The 27,177-nt window shown below is 37.1% G+C and overlaps 1 protein-coding gene across 12 annotated transcripts in view; it reads left to right on the top strand.

The window, feature by feature from the left end:
• FKBP5 (FKBP prolyl isomerase 5) overlaps positions 1-27,177 on the top strand; it is a 98,822-nt gene that overhangs the window by 45,568 nt on the left and 26,077 nt on the right. For all 12 annotated transcript variants that reach the window (XM_027126744.1, XM_027126749.1, XM_027126752.1 and 9 more), the window contains 3 exons: positions 3,106-3,250; positions 17,208-17,350; positions 18,311-18,425. In XM_027126744.1, the coding sequence (XP_026982545.1) occupies positions 3,106-3,250; positions 17,208-17,350; positions 18,311-18,425 (403 nt within the window). The remainder of the gene's footprint in view (positions 1-3,105; positions 3,251-17,207; positions 17,351-18,310; positions 18,426-27,177) is intronic.

The following is a 27,177-nucleotide window of genomic DNA, read 5'->3' as shown; positions in this document are numbered from 1 at the left end:
CGATTCTGTTCCATTGGTCTTTGTGCCTGTTTTTATGTCAGTACCATTCTGTTTTTATCACTATAGCTTTTAATATAGTTTGAAATCAGGAAATGTGATGCTTCCAGTTTTGTTCTTTCTCAGGATTGCTTTGACTATTTGGGGTCTTTTATGGGTCTGTACGAATTTCAGCTTTTTTTTTTTTTTTCTATTTCTGTGAAAAGTACTATGGGAAATTTTGATATGTCTTGGATTGAATCTATAGATGCTTTTCAGTAGTATGGACATTTTAACATTTTTAATTCTTCTGATCCATGATCATAGGACACCTTTCCATTTATATGTGTCTTCTTCAGTTTCTTTCATCAGAATCTTATAGTTTTCAGTGTATAGATCTTCCACCTCCTTGGTTAAATTTATTTCTAACTATTTTATAGTTTTTGATGATATTGTGAGTGGGATTTTTTATTGAGGTATAATTGACATATAACATTTTATTAGTTTCGGGTGTACAATATAATGATTTGACATTTGTATGTATTATGAAATAATCACCACAATAAGTCTATTTAATGTCTGTCACCGTACATAGTTTAAAAAATTTTTTTTGTGATGAGAACTTTTTAGATCTATTCTCTTATCAGCTTTCAAATATGCAATACAATATTATTAACTATCGCATCATGCTGTACATTACATCCATGACTTACTCTGTAACTGAAGGTTTGTACCTTTTGACTCCCTTTACCCATTTCTCCCACCCTCCGCTCAAACTCTGACCTCTGGCAACCACCAATCTGTTTCTGTTCTTTGTATCTATAAATTTAGTTGTTTTTTCTTTACTTTCTGTCTTTCTTTCTTTTTAAGATTCCATATATAAGTGAGATCATGCGGTATTTGTCTTTCTCTGTCTGACCTATTTTCACTTAGCATAATTCCCTCAAGGTCCATCCATGTTGTTACAAATGGCAAGATTTCATTCCTATTTTTAAAATAAGTTTATTTATTTATTTATTTGGCTGCACTGAGTCTTTGCTGCTGCTTTCTCTGGGGCTACTCTTCATTGTGGTGCGTGGGCTTCTCATTGTTGTGGCTTCTCTTGTTGCAGAGCATGGGCTCTAGGTGCACGGGCTCAGTAGTTGTGCCTCTCGGCCTCTAGAGCGCAGGCTCAGTAGTTGTGGTGCATGGGCTTTGTTGCTCCGCGGCATGTGGGATCTTCCTGGACCAGGGCTCGAACCCGTGTCCCCTGCATTGGCAGGCAGATTCTTAACCACTGCGCCACCAGGGAAGTCCCGGTTTCATTCTTTTTTATGGCTAAATAATCATTCATTTTGTGTGTGTGTGTGTATACATATATATATATATATAACATATACAAATATATATATTTTATTTATCCATTCACTTATTGATGAACACAGGTTGTTTCCATATCTTGGCTAATGTAAGTAATGCTGCAGTGAACATGGCGAGGGTGCATATATCTTTTTCAGTTAGTGTTTTCCTTTCTTTGTATAAATACCCACAAGTGGAATTGTTGGATCATATGGTAGTTCTACTTTTAATCTTTTGAGGAACCTCCATACTGTTCTCCGTAGTGGCTGCATCAATTTACATTCCCACCAACAGTGCAAGAGGGTTCCCTTTTCTCCACATCCTCACCAGCACTTTTTATTTCTTGTCTTTTTGATGACAGCCATTCTGACAGGTGTGAGGTGATATCTCATTGTGGTTTTGGTGTAAATTTCCGGGATTGTTTTCTCTATTTCTTTTTCAGATATTTTGTTAGTGTGTAGAAACACAACTGATTTCTGTATATTGATTTTGTAATCCTGCAACTTTACTGAATTCATTGATTAGTTCAAACACTTTTTTTTTTAATTTTATTTTTTATTATTATTATTTTTTGCGGTATGCGGGCCTCTCACTGTTGTGGCCTCTGCCGTTGCGGAGCACAGGCTCTGGACGCGCAGGCTCAGCGGCCAGGGCTCACGGGCCTAGCTGCTCTGCGGCATGTGGGATCTTCCCGGACAGGGGCACGAACCCGTGTCCCCTGCATCAGCAGGCGGACTCTCAACCACTGTGCCACCAGGGAAGCCCCCAAACACTTTTTTTGATGAAGTTGCAGTAATCATTTTTTTTCCTTTAGAATGTCTAGGCTTTTGAGCTAAGAAAGTTATAGAATCTAAGTTCACAGTGTTTATGTGGTGATATGAGGGTGGGGCAAGGAGGATGCATCTCAAAAAAGAATTTAGGAGCAAATAATTGAATTCTTCAGATAAAAATTCAGACCCTTCCCCAAAAATGATGTTTATTGGACATTAGCTACCATCCTCTGTTATCTAATAGAAATGATTAATTTGGCATAAGTGATTGACAGAATAAATTATACACCACATGCCTGGATTTGATTTTCTTTTCCCAGAACTGACCAACTGCATTAGTGGCTTGCTCTGCCAAGAACAAAATAAATATACTGGATTTTATGATAGTTAAATGTTTTTCAACTTGGAGCTTTTTGGCATTTCCTTTACTAGAACACAAGTTATTCAGTATCATATCAAACTGTGCAGTGGTACTGTTTTTTTTACACTTTGAATATTCTTCAAATAGTAGGAAGTATAACCTTTATATCAGGAAATTGGGCTTTTTGAAATTAAACCAGACTAGTGGAATCTAGTCAAAAGATAATGTTTTTAGCAAAGGAGAGAAATAAAAATCTCACCTTTGAAACTTTGCTTCAGACTTCTTTTTGAATGTTTTTGAAAGTCCACTAATCTTTTTGGTCTAATTCAGTTTGTACATGGACTAACTCTGTGTTTTGAAAGATTTCAGTGTCAAAAGATGGGGCATTAAACCAGTGAAATAAGATCTATTGATTAATTATTTTGAGAGAATAGTGTGATTAACAATACAATTAAATATAGCATTAAAGATTTAGAGTAGTACAGGATAATTTTGTAACAGTGAGGATCATTGAGAGAACTGGGAGGGAAGCCTTTAGAAAGGACAGACAGTTGTTTGCAAATGTGCCTGAGTGATGTGGAAGGGACTGTGTGACCTCTTTATTCTCTGATTAGAAATAAAATGTTTAACCTCATTTTTCTTGACATTTGTCTTTTCTAGATTGTCAAAAGAGTGGGGAATAGTGAGGAAACCCCGATGATTGGAGACAAAGTTTATGTCCATTACAAAGGAAAATTGTCAAATGGAAAGAAGTTTGATTCCAGTCATGATCGAAATGAACCATTTGTCTTTAGTCTTGGCAAAGGTAAGAGGGTATTTTTTTTTTGAGTTGTGTTTTGCTTAGATTTATTGCTATTTATATTATATGGGAGCTAGTGGATCCTATCCTTGCCAAAAGTAAAGATGTTTTGGAGCAGTAGTTCTCATGGATCCTATCCTTGCCAAAAATAAAGATATTTTGGAGGAGTAGTTCTCAAAGTGTGGTCCGTGGATCCCTGTGGGGTCCCTGAGATACTTTTAGGGGGTCCATAGTGTCAAAATTATTTTCATAATAATACTAAGATGTTTATTTATTTATTTATTTTACTGTGTTGACATTTGCACCGATGGTACCAAGCTGCAATGGTGAATATTTGCTGGAGCCTTAGCACAAATCTAGGCAATGGCACCAAACTATACCATTAGTATGCCCTCACTCACTGTTTAAATAAGAAAAATAAAAGAAGGCCAGTATCACTTAAGAATGTCCTTGATAAGGTGTAAAACATATTAATTTTATTAAATCCTAATCCTTGAGTTTCACATGTTTTGATATTTTGTGACAGATGGGAGAGCACACATAAAGCACTTCTGCATCCCCAACTACAGTGGCTATCTCAAGGGAAAGCACTTGTGTACTTGTTTTAGTCGAGAGCTGAACTAGCTGCATTTTTTCCATAAAGCAGCATTTTTTTTTTTTTTTTTTTTTGCGGTACGCAGGCCTCTCACTGTTGTGGCCTCTCCCGTTGTGGAGCACAGGCTCTGGACACGCAGGCTCAGCGGCCACGGCTCACGGGTCTAGCTGCTCCGCGGCATGTGGGATCTTCCCAGACGAGGACATGAACCCGTGTCCCCTGCATCGGCAGGCAGACTCTCAACCACTGCGCCACCAGGGAAGCCCGAAGCACCATTTTTATTTGAAAGGGCAAACTATGATTATTCAGACTTGATTTTTCCCTATTTGGCAGATATTTTCTTGCAAATGAATGAAGTGAGCCTGTCACTTCAAGGACAACAACTGACAGTATTTGTTGCCATTGAGTTTTCAAGTGAAAATTACAGTTTCGGAAAATTTGTATCTGCTACTCAGAGCTCGACAGCTTCCCAAAACTTAAAAGACTTCTGTTGAGATCAATGAGTATTAATGAATGTGATTTTTAAAATATCATGAAATGAAATGTGTTAACATTTGGAAGATTGTGTGACTCAGTGAACAATATTTTCCCAATGACCAATGCAAGACGTCATAAAATTATGCATGAGTAAAAGGTCCATTTGATGGGTAAGCTAGACCAATGGATTTTAACGTAACATAATATGAAAAGTTCATTGATAACGGTTTCAGATTCCACATTGCAACTAACCTTTATGAAACTACCACTTGTCCAGTTTTGATGTAGTATCAGATTATAGTCATCATTATCTGAAAAGGCTATTAAAAAACTCCTATCTTTTCTAATTATCTATATGTGCGGGTTTGGATTTTTTCCATATACTTCAGCCAAAAATTGCAACAGATGAATCCAAAAGTAGGTATGAGAATCTGGTTGTCTTTTATTAAGTCAGACACATTTTACATTTGTAAAGTGATAAAACAACGTCACTCTTCTCACTAATTTTTTTCTTTTGGGAAGTATAGTTATTTTCCATAAAAATAATTTATGTTAACATATGAAGTTATTGTTATTTTAAATGAACTGGTAAATAACTATTAAAAAAATTTTAAAATATGGTAAATATCAGTAGATACAGCATACAAACAAAAGGACTTAGGGTCTTCAATTTTTAAGATATAAAGGGGCCCTGAGGAAAAAAAGTTGAGAACCACTGTTTTAAAATCTTAAATGTGATTTTTTACTAATTTCTTTACAAATGCTTTTAAATGTCTTCAGTTAATTTAGTATTCTTATTTTTTTTAATCTTGGAAGAAGAATAGTAGCCCATACATCAAATTGAATAGCCACCATGTGGCTTGTTGGAAGTTAGTGGCTGAAATACAGAGTCTTTTTATTCTTATCTGCCACAGATATAGCAGACTTCTAGTTTGTTCCCAGATCAAGTGTAGGAGAAAAGGGGCGATCCCCCTCATTCACCACCATGGCTCAGTGTTGAATAATTCCTTTCTTTTTCTGACTCTACACCTTAGTTGAGTTGCTCGCTAAGCAAGGATGTGGGAAAGGAAACAGCAAGTAGCTAAGGAGTTAAACTCTTTCTGCCTCTCTGCCTTCCCTGGTACCCACAGGCATTTGTATGTCATGGTGGCTTCTGCTTCCTGTACAACTGTACTCCCTCCAAGCTCTAGTGCTGGCTGTGCCACTGCTCCCTTCTCCTTTGGGTCTTCAGGGCTCATGTGAGATTAATCTTGTGTTCAATAAGATAGCAATCAAAATCAAATACAGATTTTTTTTTCTTACCATAGCAGATAAGGATGACGGTTAACTTAAACTTTTTTTCATTTTTGTTGATGTAAGGATGTGAATTTCCAGGGCCACCAGCATGGCTGTGGCATCATTTAATTTAGATGACCTCAGAGTAAATGGCCTCATCAGACCTCTTTGTTCCCACTGCCCCCCGCCTTTGAATTTCTGTCTTGAAGAAGTTGGTAGGTTTAAGATAATAGGTCTCCTCTCAGCAGTTATCTTTTCAAGTAGACTTAAGAATTGCTTCTCTACCCAGATTTTCTCAGTAAAACATGCAATGGTGAATGTGTCTTTCATCTTTCCTAGAATTTTGAGCAGAGAGAAAAGAGGCGACTTCCAGTTGACTTGGTACCTATGGCACACCTATCTAGAGATAGTGTTGTCTCATGGGGAGAGCATCCAGCTGGGTGTTGGGAAGCCAGGGTTCCTGTCTTTGTTCTTTCCTGTGGTATGTTAACATGAGTAAGCCACCTAACCTTCCCTGCTCTTACAAAAAGGAAGCATCTGTAGAAGAGCTTTGAGATTAATCCTGAGTCTAAGATTCCATTCTTGTATATTCTGCAAAGAGTACAGGAACAAAAACTGTAAAGGACTAAACCCAACACAATTACAGAACCTTCAGAGGCCCCCTTAAGATGATAATTAGAAATATGAGACTAGAACAATATCCCTCTGGTAAAACTTCTATAACATAATGTGTTCAGTTGCCTATAAAACAAACATTCGTTAGGCAGTTTATAGTTTTATACCTATATGTTATGGCAGTAGCTACTTCATAACATAATAAAGAAAAATAATATAAATAACTGTAGCACAAATATTGTACATTGAACTCTCTTGATCCCTTATATTGTACCTCTCCCAAGGGAATAAATAGAAATATTTCAGTGGAAAGTCACACTGATTTTGGGGTTCTATTGTGACTTCAGTATTTAAAATAGAATCATAGGGCTTCCCTGGTGGCGCAGTGGTTGAGAGTCCGCCTGCCAATGCAGGGGACACGGGTTCATGCCCCGGTCCGGGAAGATCCCACATGCCGCGGAGCAGCTGGGCCCGTGAGCCATGGCCGCTGGGCCTGCGCGTCCGGAGCCTGTGCTCCACAACGGGAGAGGCCACAGCAGTGAGAGGCCTGCGTACCGCAAAAAAAAAAAAAAATAATAAAATAAAATAAAATAGAATCATAAGAACTTATCTATAAAAATTGCATTAAAAATACACATACCATAAGTATAAATTTGAGGTATACCTACACATTGTTTGTATGTGTCTGTTGTTCTTTTTGTACCATCTTTGAAACTCTGTGCTTCACTTCTCTCATATATAAAGTGATGATAATAATAGTATATACAATTATATGTTGAGGATTAAATAAGATAGTATACACTGTTGCTTAGCACTCAGCCTAATACATAGTAAGCACTCAAATCTTTTGTTACTGTTGTTACAGTACTGGGATTATTGGCTGGCTTTACAATAGAGTGGCAAGAGCTGTGTTACAGCAGTTTAGGTCCTCACTCCTATTTACTATGCCTGCATACAGACCTTTTGAATGCTTAACCATCTTTTTTAGCCCCGGGAAGTCTGGAAAAACAACAACTGGATCAATCTAAGACAATTGGTTATCACCACTACAGAATATGTTACAGATATTAGAATGATGATGGTTTCCCTCACTGGATTTTCTTAACTAAATCTTTGTTACATGTTCTGAATTCCTAGAACTGTGTCCATAACCCATCTTAAAAGAAGTTGAAATAAGAATGACTCAGGATTTTCAAGTATACTTCCACAACAGGGGTTCTGTTCTTTCCCTTTCCCTGCCTGCAGCAAATATGTTATCACTAAAATTGTGAAGGGATGGCTTTGGGGGCTGAAAGAATTGTATCTACCTCTGTTCTTATAAGTAAATCCAAGGACACTAAAGCTTCACCCCTTCCCCATCTACCCCTATAAAGGTCTGGTGATTTCTGATAAAAGGCTACTTCAGTGAAGTGGTTTTTCGTGCTCTTCGTATATGACTAACATGGTTGGGAATTATGAAGATAAAAATCCTCTCTCTTATATTCTTTCCCCAGATTTGAGAAGAGAAACAAACCAGTCATTTTGGATTTTTCACATACCTATACTTCTCTCTTACTATTGAGATTAAACCATAATGAAGTAAATATCAGTGATCTGCCTTTAACGTTAATCTTACCTTATTAGATGCATGATGACCCATGATTATTGGTAAAAACATCTTTTAATTTAGCAGTCATTAGCATATTGGAGTAAAAGGGAGAAAGTATATGTTGAAAGACTAATGGCTAATACTTTTTAAGTACTTATAGTGCCAGGCAAAGGGCTTAATGCATTATCTCATTTAATCCTCACACCAATCCTATTATTACTTTATAGATTTTTTTGTACAATTTATTTAGTATAGTTTAGGTGACAGTCATAGTAACATCTGTGTATAAGACTGAGTTTTTTATTGAGGTACTATTTACATATAATAAAACTTAACCCTTTTAAAGGGTATATAGCTTGATGAATTTGGGTAATAGTTGTGTAACCACCACCACAGTCAAAATATAGAACAGTTTCCTCACCCTAAAAAGTTTTCTTATGGACCCGGGGCCATGGAATCACTAATCTGACTTCTGTTACTATAGTTTTGCCTTTTCCAAAAGTTCATATAAATGGAATCATATGTCATCTTTGGCATTTGACTTCTTTCACTTAGCATAACGATTTTGAGATTCATGCATGTTGAATTGCCAAGTAGCATTTTACAAGTATGGAAACACCACAATTTGTTCATCCATTCAAAAAATCGGACATTGGGGTTGTTTCCATTTGGGGGCTATTATGAATAATGTAATGAACATTCATATACCTGTCTTTGCGTGGCTATGTTGGGTAAATTTATTTTGGGGTAAATACCTGGGAGTGGACTTGTTGATCATATGGTAAAACATATGTTTAACTTTATAAGTTAATACCATACTGTTTTTTCAAAGTGGCTGTACCATTTTGCATTCTCACCAGCAGTGTTTGAGAGTTTGTTTTTCACATGCTTGTCAACCATTAGTACTATCAGTCTTTTTAACTTTAGCCATTTTAATGGGTGTGAAATGGTATCTCATTTTGGTTTTCAGTTGCATTTCCCTGGTAACTAGTCACATTGAGGGTATCTTTTCTTGTGCTTAGTGGACATTTGTATATTTTCTTTTGTGAAGTATCTGTTCAAATCTTTTGCCCATTAAAAAAAAACCAACAATCTTTTTGAGCTGTACTCAACAAGACAAGCACTTAATCAGATGTGTATTTTGCAAGTATGTTCTCCCAGTCTCTAGCTTGCCTTTTCATTTTCTTAATTGATCTTTCAAAGAACAAAAGTTTTTAATTTTGATGAAGTCCACTTTACCAATTTTTTAAAAATGTTTTAGGTACCTACTATGACCATTTTAGTTTTGGTTTGCTTTGGTTTTTTTGTTTACCTATGAGGAAACTAAGGTACAGAAGGAGATTAAGTAATTAGCCCAAAGTTAATATGGTAAAGTGGCAGAGCCAGGATTCAAAGCCAGTGTCTTTCAAGTTATGTTAGATCTTAAGGTTTAAAACTAGCCTAAACACTAGGTATAGAAACAAAGTAGGTGCTGGTCCAGCAGAATTTACTGAGTGCCTGCTGTACACCAGACATTTTTCTTACAGGAATGATGTAGTTAATGAGGTTTATCAAAAGCAAAATTATTGCTATTACATGCTTGGTATTGTGGGCTAATTCCTATTTTTAAAGTTTAATTTTTATTTGAAGTGTATTTTTTTTCACATATTTTAGGTCTTGACAACGTTTTACAAGTAGTAAAATACACTTACTAGTAATGGGTAACCATGCAGCCAGCTGCTTGTGGGTTGTGGTTTAACCATGTGTTCCCTTTAAATTTCTATTGATACTCTTGCTCCACCATAAATATATTCTTAACATCTGTTAACTTTTTTTTTTAACCTGCAGTTTAGGAGCACTCAGGATTCAGAAAGAAGGCTTTTAGGCCAAAATATTTAATATTCCTAACCCTCCCCAAAAATGTGAGCCAGAAAGACAGCAAACTTTCAGAAAGTACTTTCTTTGGCTTTACCTGGTACTTTCTAATAGAGTAAGAATGATTCCAGTTTCATCGCCGAGTGGATATTAAGGAGAAGCTAATTTAGGCCGGGGTGAGAGCAGACTGGGAGAAGCTAACACATTTCTAACTCCATTTAAATTAGATACTGCAGCATGGACCGTGTTCCTTTATTGAGTATAGTATTGTGGTTTTAAGTTCTTTGGGAAATAAAAAATAATCAAGACATGACTCCTGCCTTCAGGTATCTAGCAGTTTAGCCTGGCAGAGTTGATCATTAAGGTTGTCCCAGCACAGATTATTTTCACCCCGTTTTTGAAATGATAAGCCATGACGGTGGGGAGAGCTCATCTGGTGATCAGTTTTCTTAGTAATTAAATAGAGAAATGGCAAAAATAGAATGTAACATAAGACATATGAACACTTTAAAAGAATCTTAACATATAAACGAGTTTGTTGAATTCATAATCAGATACTTTTGGTAGGGAATAGGGATGATTATCAGAGCCCTTTTATAAGACATTTAAAAATAAGACTAAATAAAATTTATAAGAGGAAAAAAATACACAGGAAAAACTTTGCTTTATCTAGCATAAAAAGAAAGACAATGTCAATATTATCAATGGTTTCAAATGCAAACATGCATTTAAAGGTTAGATAGTCAATAATTTTATCAAGGATGCCAAGACTGTTTATTGAGGAAAGGACAGTCTTTTCAACAAACGATGCTAGGAAAACTAGATATTCACATGCAAAAGAATGAAGTTAGACCCTTACTTTACATCACATACAAAAATTAACTCGAAATGGATCAAAGATATACATGACTTAAAACTGTATTTTCTTAGAAGAAAACTTGGAGGCAAAGCTTCTTGACATTAGATTTGGCAATGATTTCTCAGATATGACACCAACAGCAAGGCAGCAAAAGTAAAAACTACATAAATTGGACTACATCAGAATTAAAAACTGTGCATCAAAGAATACAATAATGGAGTGAAAAGGCAGCCTAAAGAATGGGAGGAAATATTTGCAAATCATGTATGTGACAAGGGGTTAATATCCAGAATATATAAAGAACTCCTATAATCCAACAACCAGAAAACCTCAAATAACCTGATTATAAAATGGACAATGGACTTAAATAGACATTTCCCTAAAGAAGATATACAAAAGGACTACAAGCATATGAAATGATGCTCTACATCACTAAATCATTAGGAAAATACAAATCAAAACCACAGTGAGAGGGACTTCCCTGGTGGTCCAGTGGTTAAGACTCTGCACTCCCAATGCAGGGGCCATGGGTTTGATCCCTGGTCAGGGAACTAAGATCCTGCATGCCGTGTGGCACAGCCAAAAAAAAAATTTAACAATATCGCCTCACACCATCAGGTACTATTTTAAAAAAAAGAAAAAGAAATTTGTAAGTGTTAGCAAGTTGTGGAGAAATTGAAACCCCCGTGCACTGTTGGTGGGAATGTAAAACAGTGTAGCCACTATGGAAAACAGTATGGTAGTTCCTCAAACAATTAAAAATAGAGTTAACCTATGATCCAGCAATTCCACTTCTCCGTATATACCAGGGTCCTAATGAGATATGTGTACACCCATATTTGTAGCATTATTCATTATAGCTGAAAGGTGGAAGCCACCCAAATGTTTGTCTATAGACAAATGGATAAACAAAATGTCTTATGTACATACAATGGTATATTTCTATAAAGGAGTATTATTCACATGGTACAAAACTGATGAACCTCGAGGACATTACACTAAGTGAAATAAACCAGTCACAAATAGACAAATACTGCATGATTCCACTTACATCTAGAGAAATCTAGAGTAACCAAATTCATAAAAACAAAGTAGAATAAAATTCTTGCCGGAGCTTGGGACAGGAGGAAAAGAGGAGTAGCTTAATGAGTAGACCTCTAGTGTTGCAAGATGAAAAGTTCTGGACATTGGTTGCACAACAGTGTGAACATACTTAACTGTGCACTTAACAGTTGAAATGGTCATTTTTATGTATTTTACCACAATTTAAAAAATTTTTAATCAATAAAAAAGAATGTTTTAAAATGGTCACTATAGTCTATTATAAGTGAAAGTATTCAGCGATTAATTTAAAATGTTATATTTTAAAACGTGTTGTATGATATTTTAATAGACTTTATTTTTTTAGAGCAGTTTTAGGTTCACAGCAAAAATTGAGCTGAAGGTACAGAGATTTCCCGTGTACCCCCTGCCCCGCCATGTGCATAGCCTCCCCCTCTTATCAGCACCCCCTCCAGGATGGTGCACTTGTTACAGTTGATGAACCTACAATGAGCCTATAAAATTTGATTTTGATTTTCTTAATCAGAAAAAATTATATAATATTCTTCAGAGAGAAGAAAAATACAGTGCATTGCTTTTATACTGGGCTTTGTACACTTCTAACGTTTCACTTCCCTATAGTTAGGTATATATAAAAAGCATTTACACTTAAAGATAGATACATTATATATTTGTGTAAATATATATTCTTTTTTTTTAAAATAAATATATATTCTTATTTCAGATTTTGTTACTAATGGAATGGGACTACTGAAGTTGATAAATTGTGTTTGAGCCAGTAAAATTGAAGTCCAGAACAAGTGGAAGAATAAATTGCGTTTATATATTCTTGGTGTATTATACCTACAGTTAAGACCCTAAAGATCAAAAGATCCCAAAGATCAAGAATCTTAAAAATGTTTATGCTTTGACCCAGTAATTCTACTTCTAGGAATTGAATCTAAGGAAATATGGTAGAAGCTTGCTTAACCAACTCCAGACTAACTGCTGCTCTCCATTCTACTTGTAAATACACTGAGTGACACCGCTAGTTTCATATTCTTCACTGTGGCCCTGCACTATACTTCAGCCAGTTGAGTGAGCCTTGTCAATGCCCTCCACCCACAGACCACTAGGAACACAACTATAGTGAACAAGTTGGGTTTATTACTCGTAGGGAGGTAGACTGCACACCATGGGAAACTGGAGGTGTCTCAGAGTGTTCAGAAGGTCTTTTATAGGATTTGGACTTGTATTAGGTGATTTGGGGAAGAGTTTAAGGAAGAAGGGATTTGCTCTGGATTGGGTATTGTTGGGATGCAGGTGATTCTTTGGGTATCTTAGTAAATCTTATCTAGGAGGAGGGCTGACTGGAGTGAGACTAAAGCTACACCTGTAGAGAAGCAGAAGTCACTCATGTCACCAGGAGAGGGGGATGTTTGGTATTTTGTAGGTTGCACAGGGACCTTGTTTTTTGTCCATGCTCAGACAAAATTTTGAAGTGTTCTTGTTTTGTCTCACTTTTTCATGGTCTCAGAGTGACCTTGTCTGATGTTGATGTTTTGTGAGATTGTTATGTCCAACAGGAGAATAACATGGCTTGGCTGTGTGCCCCAGTCCAGCTTCAGAATCACCAAGGCCTAGCTGTAAGTGTCGGGCAGTTTCCAGACATTAGGGTGTGCTTTTTTCTTCCTCAGACTCTTATTAAGAATCAGTCTAAACTTGTTTATATCCATTGTCCTTTTTGTAATTATATAAGTTCATTAGATAGTATATAAAACTCTGAAATTAGTGTAATAAGAAATGGGACTTATTTCTTTGAAAACTAAGTTGAACATCTTTGGAAAGACTTATTAAAGTGAATTGCTAAAAGCCTTTTTTAAATAGCTATTGAGGGACTTCCCTGGTGGTCCAGTGGCTAAGACTCCAAGCTTCCGATACAGGTGGTCTGGGTTTGATCCCTGGTCAGGGAACTAGATCTCACATGCTGCAAGTAAGAGTTCACATGCCGCAACTAAAAGATCCTGCGTGCCACAACTAAGACCCAGGGCAGTCAAATAAATAAATAAATATCTTTTAAAAAATGGCAGTTGCGGGCTTCCCTGGTAGCGCAGTGGTTGAGAGTTCGCCTGCCGATGCAGGGGACGCGGCTTCGTGCCCTGGTCCGGGAGGATCCCACATGCCGCGGAGCGGCTGGGCCCGTGAGCCATGGCCACTGAGCCTGCGCGTCCGGAGCCTGTGCTCTGCAGCGGGAGGGGCCCCAGCAGTGAGAGGCCCGCGTACTGCCAAAAAAAAAAAAAAAAAGGTAAAAAATGGCAGTTGCATTAGGGGTGGGTAAACGCTAGGTGAAATAAGTAGGCCATTCAGAACACATTTTTACCAGAAGGATTCCACATACTGATTGCTTTTTACAAGTGTTTTCTACTTCTTACTTCACTTTAAAGAAATCCATGTTGTAAGTTGCAAATGATACGCCATAAGTGTGATTTATATAAAGATGATATAGAACTCTTATCACTTGTCACACGCAGACAAGGCCTTGGACTTCTATCACAGGATTAGTGAATTAATATACTTTGATAGGTTTTAAGTTTAAAAAAAGTTTGAGGTTGTATATGTTCATTTTTATGATTCCTCACTTAAAGCAACATTTTAAATTAACCTACAACCATAGTCCTAATGTGTCAGGTAAGAGGCTTTCATTATGCAAAAAAAAAAAATCATGTGAAGATTTAGGTGCAGAGTTGTTTATTGCAACTTAATAAGAGTAAAAAAAAAAAGCAATTTAAATATTTATTAGTGGGAGTAATGAAATTATGGCATATTTAAAAGATGAAATAGTAAATAGCATATAGTTATTAAAAGTCATGTTTTCAGGTATTATCTTTTAACAAGAAAAATGCTCATATAATGTGAAATGCAGAGTAGGCTACAAAACCAAATAAACTATGATCAGAATTTTAAGAATGTATATATAAAAAATTTAATATGTAAACAAAGTATACATACACAATTGGAAGAAAACCAAGAAATTGACAGTTTACCCCAGATGCTGAAATTTCAGAGGTTTTTTTATTCTCTGTGCTTTTATATACTTTCCAACTGTTCTATAATGAGTATGTATTATTATTTTTTAAATCAGGGGGAAAAGAGGCCCAAGATTGGCAATTTAAGAAAAGAGGCCCAAGATTGGCAATTTTAGAAATATACCTGTGTTCATATCAGTCTGGCTCTTTGCTCAGCGTGTTTCCTTCAGTGTCTAAAGCTGAGTGTTTAAAAGAAGCTTTAATGTTCCTGAATGAGAAGAAGAGCCAAAGGCATAGGCATGATTTATTCAGCTTGAGGCTCCTGTGGATTTAATAGCCAGGCTGACGTTTCCAACTTCTAAGGCCTAGCATAGGCATCATCTGTGAAGTAAGCTTTTGCTGACTGTTCCAACCCCACCCCAAGGCAAAAGCCCCTGTTTGTACTCTTATGTTAGTGTTCACTATGCTTAAAAAAATCAGGGCAGGTATCTTTCTGCTCCACTAGCGATACTACATTGCATGTTTCTTGGAAGGAAGAAGAGAACAGCCACCTTTGTATTTTTAGTACCTAGACAGACCTTTGCTCCTCAGTAATTGGCTGAATGCCTTGAACAAATGTACAGTAGTAACCCCATAGTATAAAGATTTCTTGAAAGAGGGTGTAAGGTATTTGTCTTAAAATATCGGAGTTGAGAGTAGAAAAAAAAAATTGTTCTAAATGGCCCACGCTAAAGCCATTGCAGTCTTTGAAGAGCATCAGTGACAGTAGAGCAGCCTGTCAACAGCAGACTTTACATTTCTTCTGATGATTCTAGACTGTTTTCACATTGGAACCGTGTGTGGGCATATAAATTGGTGTAGCCCTTTTGAAAGGGCAGTTGGGCAATATCTATCAAATGGAAAGTGCACATCACCTTTGCACTTCCAGGAATTTACCTTCCAAATATACTTGCACAAAATAGGCAAACATAAGGGACAAAAATTCTTATTAGAGTACTGTTGGCAATGTATCTCAATAGTAGAGTGACTGCAATATTACGAAGCCACTGAGAATGAAGTAGGTCAGTATGTATTTACGATGATTATAACTGTCCTTTATTAAATACATATTATATGCCAGGCACTTGACATATTTTATCTAATAATTCTTGTAATAACTATATGGCAGGTACTATTATTATCTACATTTTGCAGATGAGGAAACTTGCACAAGGTCACACAACTAATATGGGGCCGACCTGGTATTCTAATTTAGTCAGTCTGAAGTTAAAGCAGGCTGCACGTCTAACCCCTAAAACGCATATCCTATCTGCTGATGGATAAAGATATGTATATACACATAAATGAATAAATTTTAAACATTATATATTTATTTATAACATATTTCTATATAATTAAAATATATATCTATGTAATGAGAAAACAGTTCAGAACTGAATGTATAGTATGCTGTCATTTGTGTTTTAAATTTTTTTAAAAGCGACAGCACACAGTGGATGGGTACAAAAAAAACATAACAGTGGCTTCTTTTAAGGAGGGAATGGATGACCTTTTACCTTTCACTTATGTCTTTCTCTCATGTGTGTTTTAATAATTGGCATGTATACCTTATATACACTTTTAACTAAAATAAGTGTATCTGATATTTTGAAAAGTTGTAATGCCTAAGACTAAGCTGAAGTCATGAGTCACAAATGCTTTGTCCATATCTACTTACATACCTTAGTATAGGGTTCCCCTTATTCTAATCATCCTTACTCTAATCCTAACATCAGTTCTCAGTTCAAGATAATAGCTCTCTTCAAAATTCACCTTCTCTGGAGTTCATTGCTTATTACCTGATCTCACTTTGAATACTTAAGTCTTTGACATAGCACCTCAAATGTATATATTATCCCTTGAAATTTTGTACATTTTCTATTGTTTCCCAAAGGATTTGGGACTGCTTATTGTGAGATACAATTACAATTATGTGGGTTAATATAGTTTTACAGCTGAGCAGTAAGCTTTGTTCCCTGGAAGTAGGAAAAAAAAAAAATTCTGAGTTCTGCACTTCTTGTGATTTGGCAAAAAAGGATACATATCATTCTGTTTTTTTTAGAAAAACAAAACCCACTTTTTTTCTTACTCTAAATTTTGAGAAGAAATCTGTTTCATGGGCCTTTTTATACAATTTATACTTTTCCGGTTTCTTGTTTGTTGTTTTTGTCTGCCCAACTAAATTATAAGCTTTCTTAGGACAAATTCCATTTTCTATACTATTTTTGTTCCATTTCTGCCTAGAAAACACGCACTTATTCTTATGGTTGAAATTATAAATTAAGCAACAACTGCAGCCCAGCCACATTTCAAAGATGATGTTACTGCCACTTTTCAAAGACTTAGTCTTTGAGTAGTTTAGAAACTGATACTACTTTCATCCTTCTCAGCAGAGAATCTTCTCTGATAGCCCTCAAAAAAAAAATCACAATTTATTTCTTAGTGTATAGGTCTCACTGAGGGTTTTTTTAGCCCCTACTTCCTAGCTGAATAGTATGTAAGGAATTGGAAATTCGTTTGAACTTTTGTTTCGTGACAATTAAGTCTTTTAAAATACGCCTTATAGCTTTCAACCACTTTTTCCTTTCTCCTAGGCCAAGTTATCAAGGCATGGGACATTGGGGTGGCTACCATGAAGAAAGGAGAGATCTGTCATTTACTGTGCAAACCAGAATATGCATATGGCTCGGCTGGCAGTCTCCCCAAAATTCCCTCGAATGCAACTCTCTTTTTTGAGGCAAGTATGTGTGTGATGTTGCCTTGTTAGCATCTGCTCTACTATAGTGCTGGCTCCAAAGCAACAGGCAGTGGAACAAGGAGCTGAGCTTGCTATTGAGAATCAGATCCAACTTATTTATTTTGGAGCTTGGCTTCTTGAATTGTTTCCCACAAACCCAAGGGATGTGTGCCAGTGCTTTCTTAGAAACGTGTCTCTGGCAGAAAACGGTCATATCCAAATAAACAAAAGACAACAGGCTTAGAAATAAAGGTTCTGGTCAGTGGTGTGAGTTATGACATACTCAAACCTGATCAGAAGACAGGATGGAAATGTGGGAGATAGGGAGATACATGCTGAAATATACCGAAAGCTATAAAGCAAGTTGTAAAGCTATTTTCATATTACAGAGGTTTATAAATGTCACAGATCTCACTTCCTCATTAGAAGCTGTAGATGGTGATAAAATGGTATTCATTGTGTTGAATTATACATATTTGGCCATGCCTAATTAAAAAATTAAAGAGGGGAAATGCCTAAAACATTGTAACTAGGTAAAATACACCTTTAGTTGGTTGTAGGCCTGATTCATAAGCTTTAGTCTTAATTTTAAGAAGGGCATCCCATGAATCTGGGGAGAAAAAGTGGTGGCCTCTAGAGTCAGACAAAATAGTCTGGGCCAGCACTGTGTCACTCTGGCGTTCTGCCCACAAGGCAGTTTTCCTAGTATTTCCTGTCTGTCTTTGCACTGCAGCCCCACAGGATGTAGTCCTAGACATTATCATTACATGAAGTTTCTTTCCAGGTATTGAAAAGTGCAGTGTTCTTTTTTCCCTACTTTTCCAATAATTAAGAAGCACAGGTAAATATAAAACAGAGTTTTATTTTGTAAAATGAAAGGAGAGTGGTTGCCCTTGCCTTTAAGTATGTTAAATTGGCTTTTTTGGTCCGTTCTCAGTCAGATCCCTTTTTCCTTTCTAGATTGAGCTTCTTGATTTCAAAGGAGAGGATTTATTTGAAGATGGAGGTATTATCCGAAGGATCAAACGGAAAGGAGAAGGGTATTCAAACCCAAACGAAGGAGCGACAGTAGAAAGTAAGTACTGCTGTGAGAGGGAACTGGTCCTTAAAAGTTGGGTTCCAATTATGTGGATGAAATGGAGATTTTGTTTTAAAAAATTTGTTTATGAAAATAAATATATTGAATATATATTTCTTAATAGTTTTAAATTCAACATTTATTTAAAAGTGACTTCATTTAGTAAATATTCATTCAACCTGTGTGTGCCAAGAACTACCAGCCTCTTCAAACTCAAAACAATGAGTAAAAGGTAAGCCCATCCATCAATGAATTCTTGGTCTGTGGACTCCTTGGTGTGCCAACAGTTACATTAGTTGCCTTATATATTATTTATTTATTTCTCACAATAACCTTTTGAGCTATGATTAATTATCCCTAGGTGAGAAAAGTGAGTTCAGAGAAGTTATGTAAATTACCCAAGGTTACAGAGTTACCAAATAGAGTAGTAGATTGTAATGCCCGTCAGGGCATCAAACCCATTTCACTGGCTGTCATTAAGATAAAAAACAGTTCATCATTTTAGTTAGATCAAAACAGGAGAATAGTTTATTCTGTTCTGTGTCAGGAGACCTGGGCTCAAGCTCTGCTTTGTCATTTATTGAGTGACCTGAAGCTATTCCATTTTCTTCATTTGCTAATAAGTTGGATATAAGGACAGGGCTGAGGACTGGGTTAACTGAGCACCCGTCCACCCTCCCAGAGGGAGGTGTACACACATTGTGTGTACACACATTGTGTGTACACTACTTGTTACTTTATATTCTAATCAGCATCTGCCCATTTCCCTAGTACACAGTGAGTGCTGGAGGACCAGAATCTTTCTTCATCTTTTTGTTTCCAGCATCACCTACAGAGCCTTACACACATTTGTTGTTCAGTAAATGCTTTCTGCATGGATAAATGTTTTCAAGATGGCATTTACTGAGTTGAAGTACTTCAAAAAAGACAGTAGTGAGAAAACAAATACTTCCATTTAAAAAAATCAAGGGAGGGCTTCCCTGGTGGCGCAGTGGTTGGGGTCCACCTGCCAATGCAGGGGACGTGCGTTCAATCCCTGGTCCGGGAGAGCAACTGGGCCCGTGTGCCACGGCGAGGAGTGGCCCCCGCTTGCCACAGCTGGAGGGGACCCGTGTGCAGCAGCGGGAATCCAATGCAGCCAAAGATGAATAAATAGAACAAATAAATTAAAAAAAAAATTTTTTTTAAGTTATAAAAAAAAAGGCAAGGGAATTCCCTGGTGGTCCAACGGTTAGGACTCGGCACTTTTACTGCTATGGCCCGGGTTCAGTCCCTGGTTGGGGAACTAAGATTTTGTAAGCCGCGTGGCGCAGCCAAAAAAACTTTTTAAATTTTAAAAAGAAAGAAAGAAATACCTCCCTTAAAAAATAAAATCACTGGGTTTCCCTGGTGGCGCAGTGGTTAAGAATCTGCCTGCCAGTGCAGAGGACACGGGTTCCAACCCTGGTTCAGGAAGTTCCCACATGCTGCAGAGCAACTAAGCCAGTGTGCCACAACTACTGAGCCTGTGCTCTAGAACCCGCGAGCCACAACTACTGAAGCCCACGCACATAGAGCTGGTGCTCCGCAACAAGAGAAGCCACTACAATGAGAAGCCTGCGTACCGCAATGGAGAGTAGCCCCCGCTCACCACAACTAGAGAAAGCCTGCATGCAGCAACGAAGACCCAACACAGCCAAAAATAAATAAAATAAAAAGAATTTTTTAAAAAATCAAATTACTAAATAAGGATGGCAGCGTGAACTACTGATATTATCAATATAAAAGGCCTAAAGAGTTCATTTTTAAAATGTAAACTAGAATAGTTGATTTTCTCATCTTTAATGTTGCGTGTTGAACCACAACATTATTTTACATTCTACTTTGAATGCATGTTTCATTTCCACGAGTCTGGCAAATTAGTTCAAATTTAGTTTTTTTTTTTAATTGGAAAGTTATAAATAGTATTACTGTTCTGTTGTAGTTAAAGTGTTTAGATAGTTATCACTCTTGATAAGTTTTAGAATAAATGAAGAAAAGCTCAGGTGTATAGTGTTGGAGAAATACCTGGACCAGGAGCCGGAAGATAGGGTTCAGGCTTTGGCCCACTCTAACTAGACGTTGCCTTTCTGGCATCAGCTTCTTTCCTGTCCAGTGACACAGGGGTAGACTCCTTAATTTCTAAGGTCCTACTAGCCCGAAAAATTCCTGATAGAATTCTAAATGTTTATGAAAGTTATAGGAATGATAGAAAATTCTCCTCAATATATTAACAAGAACTTAAAAATCTTGTCTATAACATGTATTTTAAATTTTTATTATGAAAAATTTCAAACATATACAGAAGTAGAGGGTTTTTTCCCCCTGTGATACAGTGACTCCCCAGATTTAACAAGTTATATATTTTAAAATTGGAGGTTTTTGTCAACTAAATTAAAAGGAAAAACTTCCCAGTTATAGGCAATACCACAAAACTACCACTGTAGAGTTAACTTTGGAGCAGGCTAAATTAAATCAAATCTTGCTTTTGGTAATATTTTCAATTGGAGTCATTTTTTTAACTTTTCATTTTGAAATAATTTTTGACTTCTGGAAAAGTTGCAGAACTAGTACAGAGAATTTCCTTATATGCTTCACCCAGCTTCCCCTAATGTTGACATCTTACTTAACCACAGTACTTTTATCAAAATCAGGAAATTAACATTGATTCAGTGCTATTAACTATTCTACAAATCTTACTTGAATTTCACCTGTTGCCACGCTGATGTCCTTTTTCAAGTCCACCATCAAATTCAGGATACAACATTGTAATTTAGTTGTCATGTTTCTTTGTCTCCTCCAATCTGTGACAGCTGATCAGTCTTTGTGTTTTTCATGACTTTTAACACTTTTGAAGTTAAAATTAAATAATTGAAGGCCAATTATTGTAGAATATCCCTTAATTTGGGTTGGTTTGATGTTTTCCCCTGATTAGATTGAGGCTATGCATATTTGGAAAAATACATAAGTGATGTGCCCATCTCAGTTCATCATTATCAGGAAGTACATGACATTGATGTCTCATTACTGTTGATGTTAACTTGGGCCACTTGGTTAAGGTGGGGTCTGCCATGTTTCTCCACTGTAAAGGTACTATTTTTCTCTCTCTAGTTACTAAGTATCTCATTGGGAAGGAAATACTTGGAAACTATTCAGATAACCTCTTTTACATCACACCTTCACACACTAATTTTAGCATCCATGAATGACTTTTGTATGCAACAGTTATTACTGTGGTATTTGCCTAATGGTGATTTTTCTATGTCCACTGTTTCTTCTACATTTAATTAGAATTCTGCTGTAAGGAAGAGCTGCCTCTTCTCCCCTGTTTATTCAGTTGTTTATTTATATCAGTATTGACCCATGGATGTCATTTTATTCTGTAGGTTATTATTCATTACTATTCTTATTTATTTTGTTGCTCAGATTGTCCTAGATTTGGCCATTGGAAGCTCCTTCAACTTGGCTCTTTGGTCCTTTCAACATTGTTTCTTGAGCACTTTCTTACTTATGACACCACTAGATGCTTAGGGCTTATTTGGTAATTTTCCTGCCCCCGGTCTGGAATCAGCCATTCCTCCAAGGAGCTGATTCCTTTTACTGGAGAATGGTATTTAGAAATGAAGATCTGGGTGCTAGGTATACTCATGCTATGGAATGTTATTGCTTCTAGAACCTCTTAACAGAGCTAGAAAATACATATATCTTGACATGCATATATACACATTCTATGTGTACTTCTGTATTAGTCTGTATATGTATATTAAAAACTATGAGTACATACTGACACTTTCAATTTCAGCCCACCACAGTTTTGTTTTAGCCTCCTCTCTTTGCTTCTTTGAAATTGCTTTCTCCAACAGTGAGAAACCTGGCTCTCATTATTCACAGTGTATTTATTTATTTGCTCAATCATGGTATATACAGAAAGTAGTTTCAGAATTGCTAACCCATACCCCTGTGAAAAACAAATTTCCTGGGACTTCCCTGGTGGTCCAGTGGGTAAGACTCCATGCTCCCAGTGCAGGGGGCCTGGGTTCGACCCCTGGTCAGGGAACTAGATCCTGCACGCATGCTGCAACTAAGAGTCTGCATGCTGCAACACAGATCCTGCATGCCGCAACTAAGACCCAGCGCAGCCTAAATAAATAAATAAATATTTTAAAAAATATTTTTTCCTAAGTAGGAAATATTTGAGTGTACTTCCTTTTGTCATTAGCCTATAGCATACATTGAAAACACTGTTTTCCAACTTAGGTTAGTTCTTTCATCCTCATTCCCTTCAGTATGGTTATGTTATTCATTTGTAATATGGTTAAGTTCATTTGTTATGTTTACCTTCCATTGGGATTCCCCCCACACTCTGGTAGGTTTTAATTATTTGTTTTTTTTTTGGTGTATGAAACATTACCATGATTTTAGATGATACAAAAAGATATACTCAGAAGTGTTATTCCCCCCCTCATCCCTACTAACCTGTTCCCATTTCCTCATTATTTCCACTCTGTTCCTTCCTACCTCCTATAGGTAACCAATCTCATTAGTTCCTGGTTTATTATTGTATTTTTTTGCAGAAGTGAGCAGATACATGTATTTTTATGTCCCCTTTTTGCGTGAAGGATAATATACTATGAATAGAATTTTTAATATATGTGAATAATCCTTTATATATATATTTTTTCTGTTTCTAAATGTATTAAGAAAGGGCAGTGACTAACTTTTTTGTCTCTCATCTTGTTAGATTGTACTTTCCTGGGAAATTTGAGAGTAAATGGTTTATTCTTACTTTTTCTCCCAAAAGCCCTTTTTGGTTTTCTGGAACAAATCAATTTTATAAAACTTTATTGTATTGTCACTTATCAAGGTTAAGGTGTCCTGCTTTCCCTCTTTGAAACCAGTTAGCTCTGTGTGGGAGGAGGACAGAAGGTTGACTCAAAAGTGGTCTCTGTCAGAAGCCAAGATCACCTTGTTCCTTTTGAAGTCTACTCAGTCTTCACTTTACTGGTTTGCCTTTTTTTGGTACCATCACCCATATACTATTAGATTCAAAACCAAGTAGAAATCCTAGAACTAAAGCCAGTTCCACAGTGAAAGAAAAACTATAGACAGTGATCATCCATTATGATATGTCATTATAGATACGCAAGAGTGACCAAGTTTCTGTCATTTCTGTGTAAAGGTACAGTGAATAGCCGGGGGAGGGGGCACACAGGCTTTGGAAGTGATAGATGTGAATTTCGAATCTTGGAATCACTACTTGATATTTTTATGACTTTAGACAAGTTACTTAATCACCTTGAGCATACAGTTTTCTCATCTGTAAAATGGGAATAATAATCTTTTACCCCCACAGATTGTTGTGACAGTTAAGGGAAGAAAGGTGCCTAATACATGGTAGACACTTAGTTTCTTTTTTCGACAAATAAATAAATTTATTTTTCTAAATAAATTTATTTCTCTAAATAAATGTTTATATCATTTATTTTGCGTCCTTTAAATAGATATAAGGAAATAAACTTCTCTTTCTCTTATATTCTACAGCCAGTCCATCAGCAAATTATTTTGTCTCTACCAGGGTTGACCTAGAACCCATGATCAGTTTGTCTTCAGTAACAGTCTTAAAAATAATTATATATCTTCTTAGTAATGTTACCTAAATCATATTTCTCCAGGATTTTTGCTGGTTTGTTTTCTGAAGAACAAAGTTGTGGACTGAATCAAAAGGCTTTTATTGAATTGTGATCTTTTGCTTCCTTTTAATAATTTCTTTGGGGAAGAGAGAATTTACATTAGTTTGACAGAATTTATTCTTTCTCAAAGAAATTGTGATTTTTACTCCGTCAGGATCCTAATGCTTGCAAATCAATTTTTAGATTCTGTTCCAGTGTGCTTTATGTCAATTAAGATGACCATCTTGTAATTTTTATTCAGTGTTGTCCTTTTTCCATTAAAAAAAAGTCACTGTGTTCTAAGGTACTCTAATTGACATTATCATGATGACTGATACTTTAGTCATCATACTTTAGCTTCATTGCCTGTAGTGGCTACATTGTTACTTTTAAGCTTTGCTTTCTTAGAAAAGCCAATCTGACCTAAGGCTCTGAATAGCTACCAGCTCCTCTTCCCCCAACTCCCATCTCTCACATCTTCTGAGTTAACTTCCGTGCTTGGAGTAGGCACATCAAAATGCTAGCTGTGTGTGACTCTCTTGCCTCACAGTGCTTTCAGCCACATCAATGCAAAGAATGCAGACAATCGGGAGTATTTTCAAATGTGAAAATTTCAACAGAGTGATCTGCAGGGATTCAAGTTGTTGGAGTACCCTTCCCTCTGCAAATCCCACTGAAATGAGAGATGGGGAGGGGAGGGGTGGAGAATGATTTCAAAAAAAGAGGAAGAAATCCGTATTAGTGGTGGAAAATAGGAAGACTACAAGAAGTGGATCAGAAATTATGGAGAATTTCTGGAATACGTAAAGTAGATAAAATTGGACTGATGGAAACTAGACTCAGGAAACCCAACCCACAACAGGTGTAGAGAAGACCTCTGCAGAGGTACATACTGTTCGTCTCAACAAGCTTGGGAAGAACTCCAAGCTTAGTCAGCTGGTGCAAGGGAGCCAAGGCAGGCTATGGGGTAATCATCAGGGTTGTTATAAAACAATATGGAACAGCTGGGCTAGTAAGCCTGTAGTGTAGTGGTTCTCAACTTTGGCTGAATTTAGAATTACTTGGGGAGCTTTTAAAATTCTGATGCCCAGGTCTCAGCCCAGACCAGTTAAATAAGAATAGCAAATCTCAAAGGATGGAACTCCAGGCACAAGTATTTAAAAAACAAAAAACACCCCTGGTGATTCTAGTTTGCAGCCAAGGATTGAGAATTACTACTCGAGAATTACTACTCTAGGGCCTGGCTGTGACTTTTGCTCCCAAGCTAAAGCCAGTAAGGCCCAATTTCTAAAGTAAAGTAGGGATCTGCCTCAGAAGGCTCCATGTGTTAGGACTTGGACTACAGAATGAGAACATAAGTATCTTTGAGCTTTTAAAACAGATTTGAAGGGGAAAAAAGTGAAAGCAGCTCTGCACAACAGTAAATAAGCGGAAGTGTTTTGCTCCTGAAGTAAAACTTTTTCCTACATCACCAGTGGAAAAAGGTGTCCCCAGCCCTCCTGTGCACATGATGCTCAGCATGTAGTAAATGCTCAATAAATATCTTTGGGATCTTCACCCAGAGATCTGCATGATCAGCCCACTCCTCTTGCGAAAAGGCCTACCATGGAAGTATATCCAGTGGCTTAGAAAAACTGTGTCAGGTAACTAAAATCACTTGATCTTTCTGAATCCTTCCTTTTAAAGCATGACCAAACAATATAGAATCATCAGCAAATACCACGGAATGGAAGCACTGAGGTGGCCTAAGAAGAAATAGAAGAGAACTTTCAAAATCCTAATTAGTGTCTTCAGAGATATTTAACAGGATATTAAATTCATGAGTCAGAAAAATCAGCTTCTCTGAAAAAGGAAAAGATAAGAAAGTATCTGGGGGGCTTCCCTGGTGGCGCAGTGGTTGAGAGTCCGCCTGCCGATGCAGGGGACACGGGTTCGTGCCCCGGTCTGGGAAGATCCCACGTGCCGCGGAGCGGCTAGGCCCGTGAGCCATGGCCGCTGAGCCTGCGTGTCTGGAGCCTGTGCTCCACAACGGGAGAGGCCACAACAGTGAGAGGCCCGCGTACCGCAAAAAAAAAAGAAAAAAAGAAAGTATCTGGAAATTAAGAATATGATTATCAAAATTGGAACTCTGAGGAAGGTTTGAAAAGCAAAATGGACAGTCCCAGAATCTTGAATTAGTGATACAAAAGATAGTGAAGAATATCTCAGAACACAGAGGGGGGAAAAAAAAAATCACCAAAGAGATGAAAAGTGAAAGAAAAATTAGAAGACTGGGATAATCAAGGATAGATGATATGTATCTAACCAAACGTGTAATGGAAGAAGGTTTCCTAGAGAAAGAAGAATTTTTTCTTAAGAATTTACCTCACACACAGTTTTTTTTGTTTTCATTTTTTTTGGCTGCATCGGGTCTTCGTTGCTGTGCCTGGGCTTTCTCTAGTTGTGGCAAGCACGGACTACTCTTCGTTTTGGTTCGTGGGCTTCTGATTGGGGTGGCCTCTCTTGTTGCGGAGCACGGCTCTAGGCACACGGGCTTCAGTAGTTGTGGCATGCAGGCTCAGTAGTTGTGGCTGGCGGGCTGTAGAGCACAGGTTCAGTAGCTGTGGTGCATGGGCTTAGTTGCTCTGTGGCACGTGGGATCTTCCCAGACCAGTGTCCTGCATGTTGGCAGGCAGATTCCTAACCACTACACCACCAGGGAAGCCCCAAGACAGAAGAATCTTAAGATTGAAAGGGCCAGTTGATGGTGGCACACAGGAGTAAGGAGTGCTTTTTCACCTAGATACATCCTGGTGAGATTTCCCTTTCCTTCCTCCCTCCCTTCCTTCCTATTGAAGTATAATAGACTTAAAATATCATTAGTTTCAGGTATACAACATAATGATTCAGTATTTTTATACATTAACAAAATGATCACCATGATAAGTCTAGTTACCATCTGTCACCTTACAAAGTTATTACAGTATTACTGACAATATTCCCTATGCTGTACATTACATCCCCTGACATTTATTTTCTAACAAAATTTGTACCTCTTTATCTCCCTCACCTATTTCACTCAT

The sequence above is a fragment of the Aethalodelphis obliquidens genome, unplaced genomic scaffold, assembly GCF_003676395.1.
Source record: "Aethalodelphis obliquidens isolate GAN/ISIS:26980383/991018 unplaced genomic scaffold, ASM367639v1 scaffold31, whole genome shotgun sequence".
NCBI lineage: Eukaryota > Metazoa > Chordata > Mammalia > Artiodactyla > Delphinidae > Aethalodelphis > Aethalodelphis obliquidens.
This window is presented reverse-complemented; position numbering and strand designations above follow the sequence as displayed.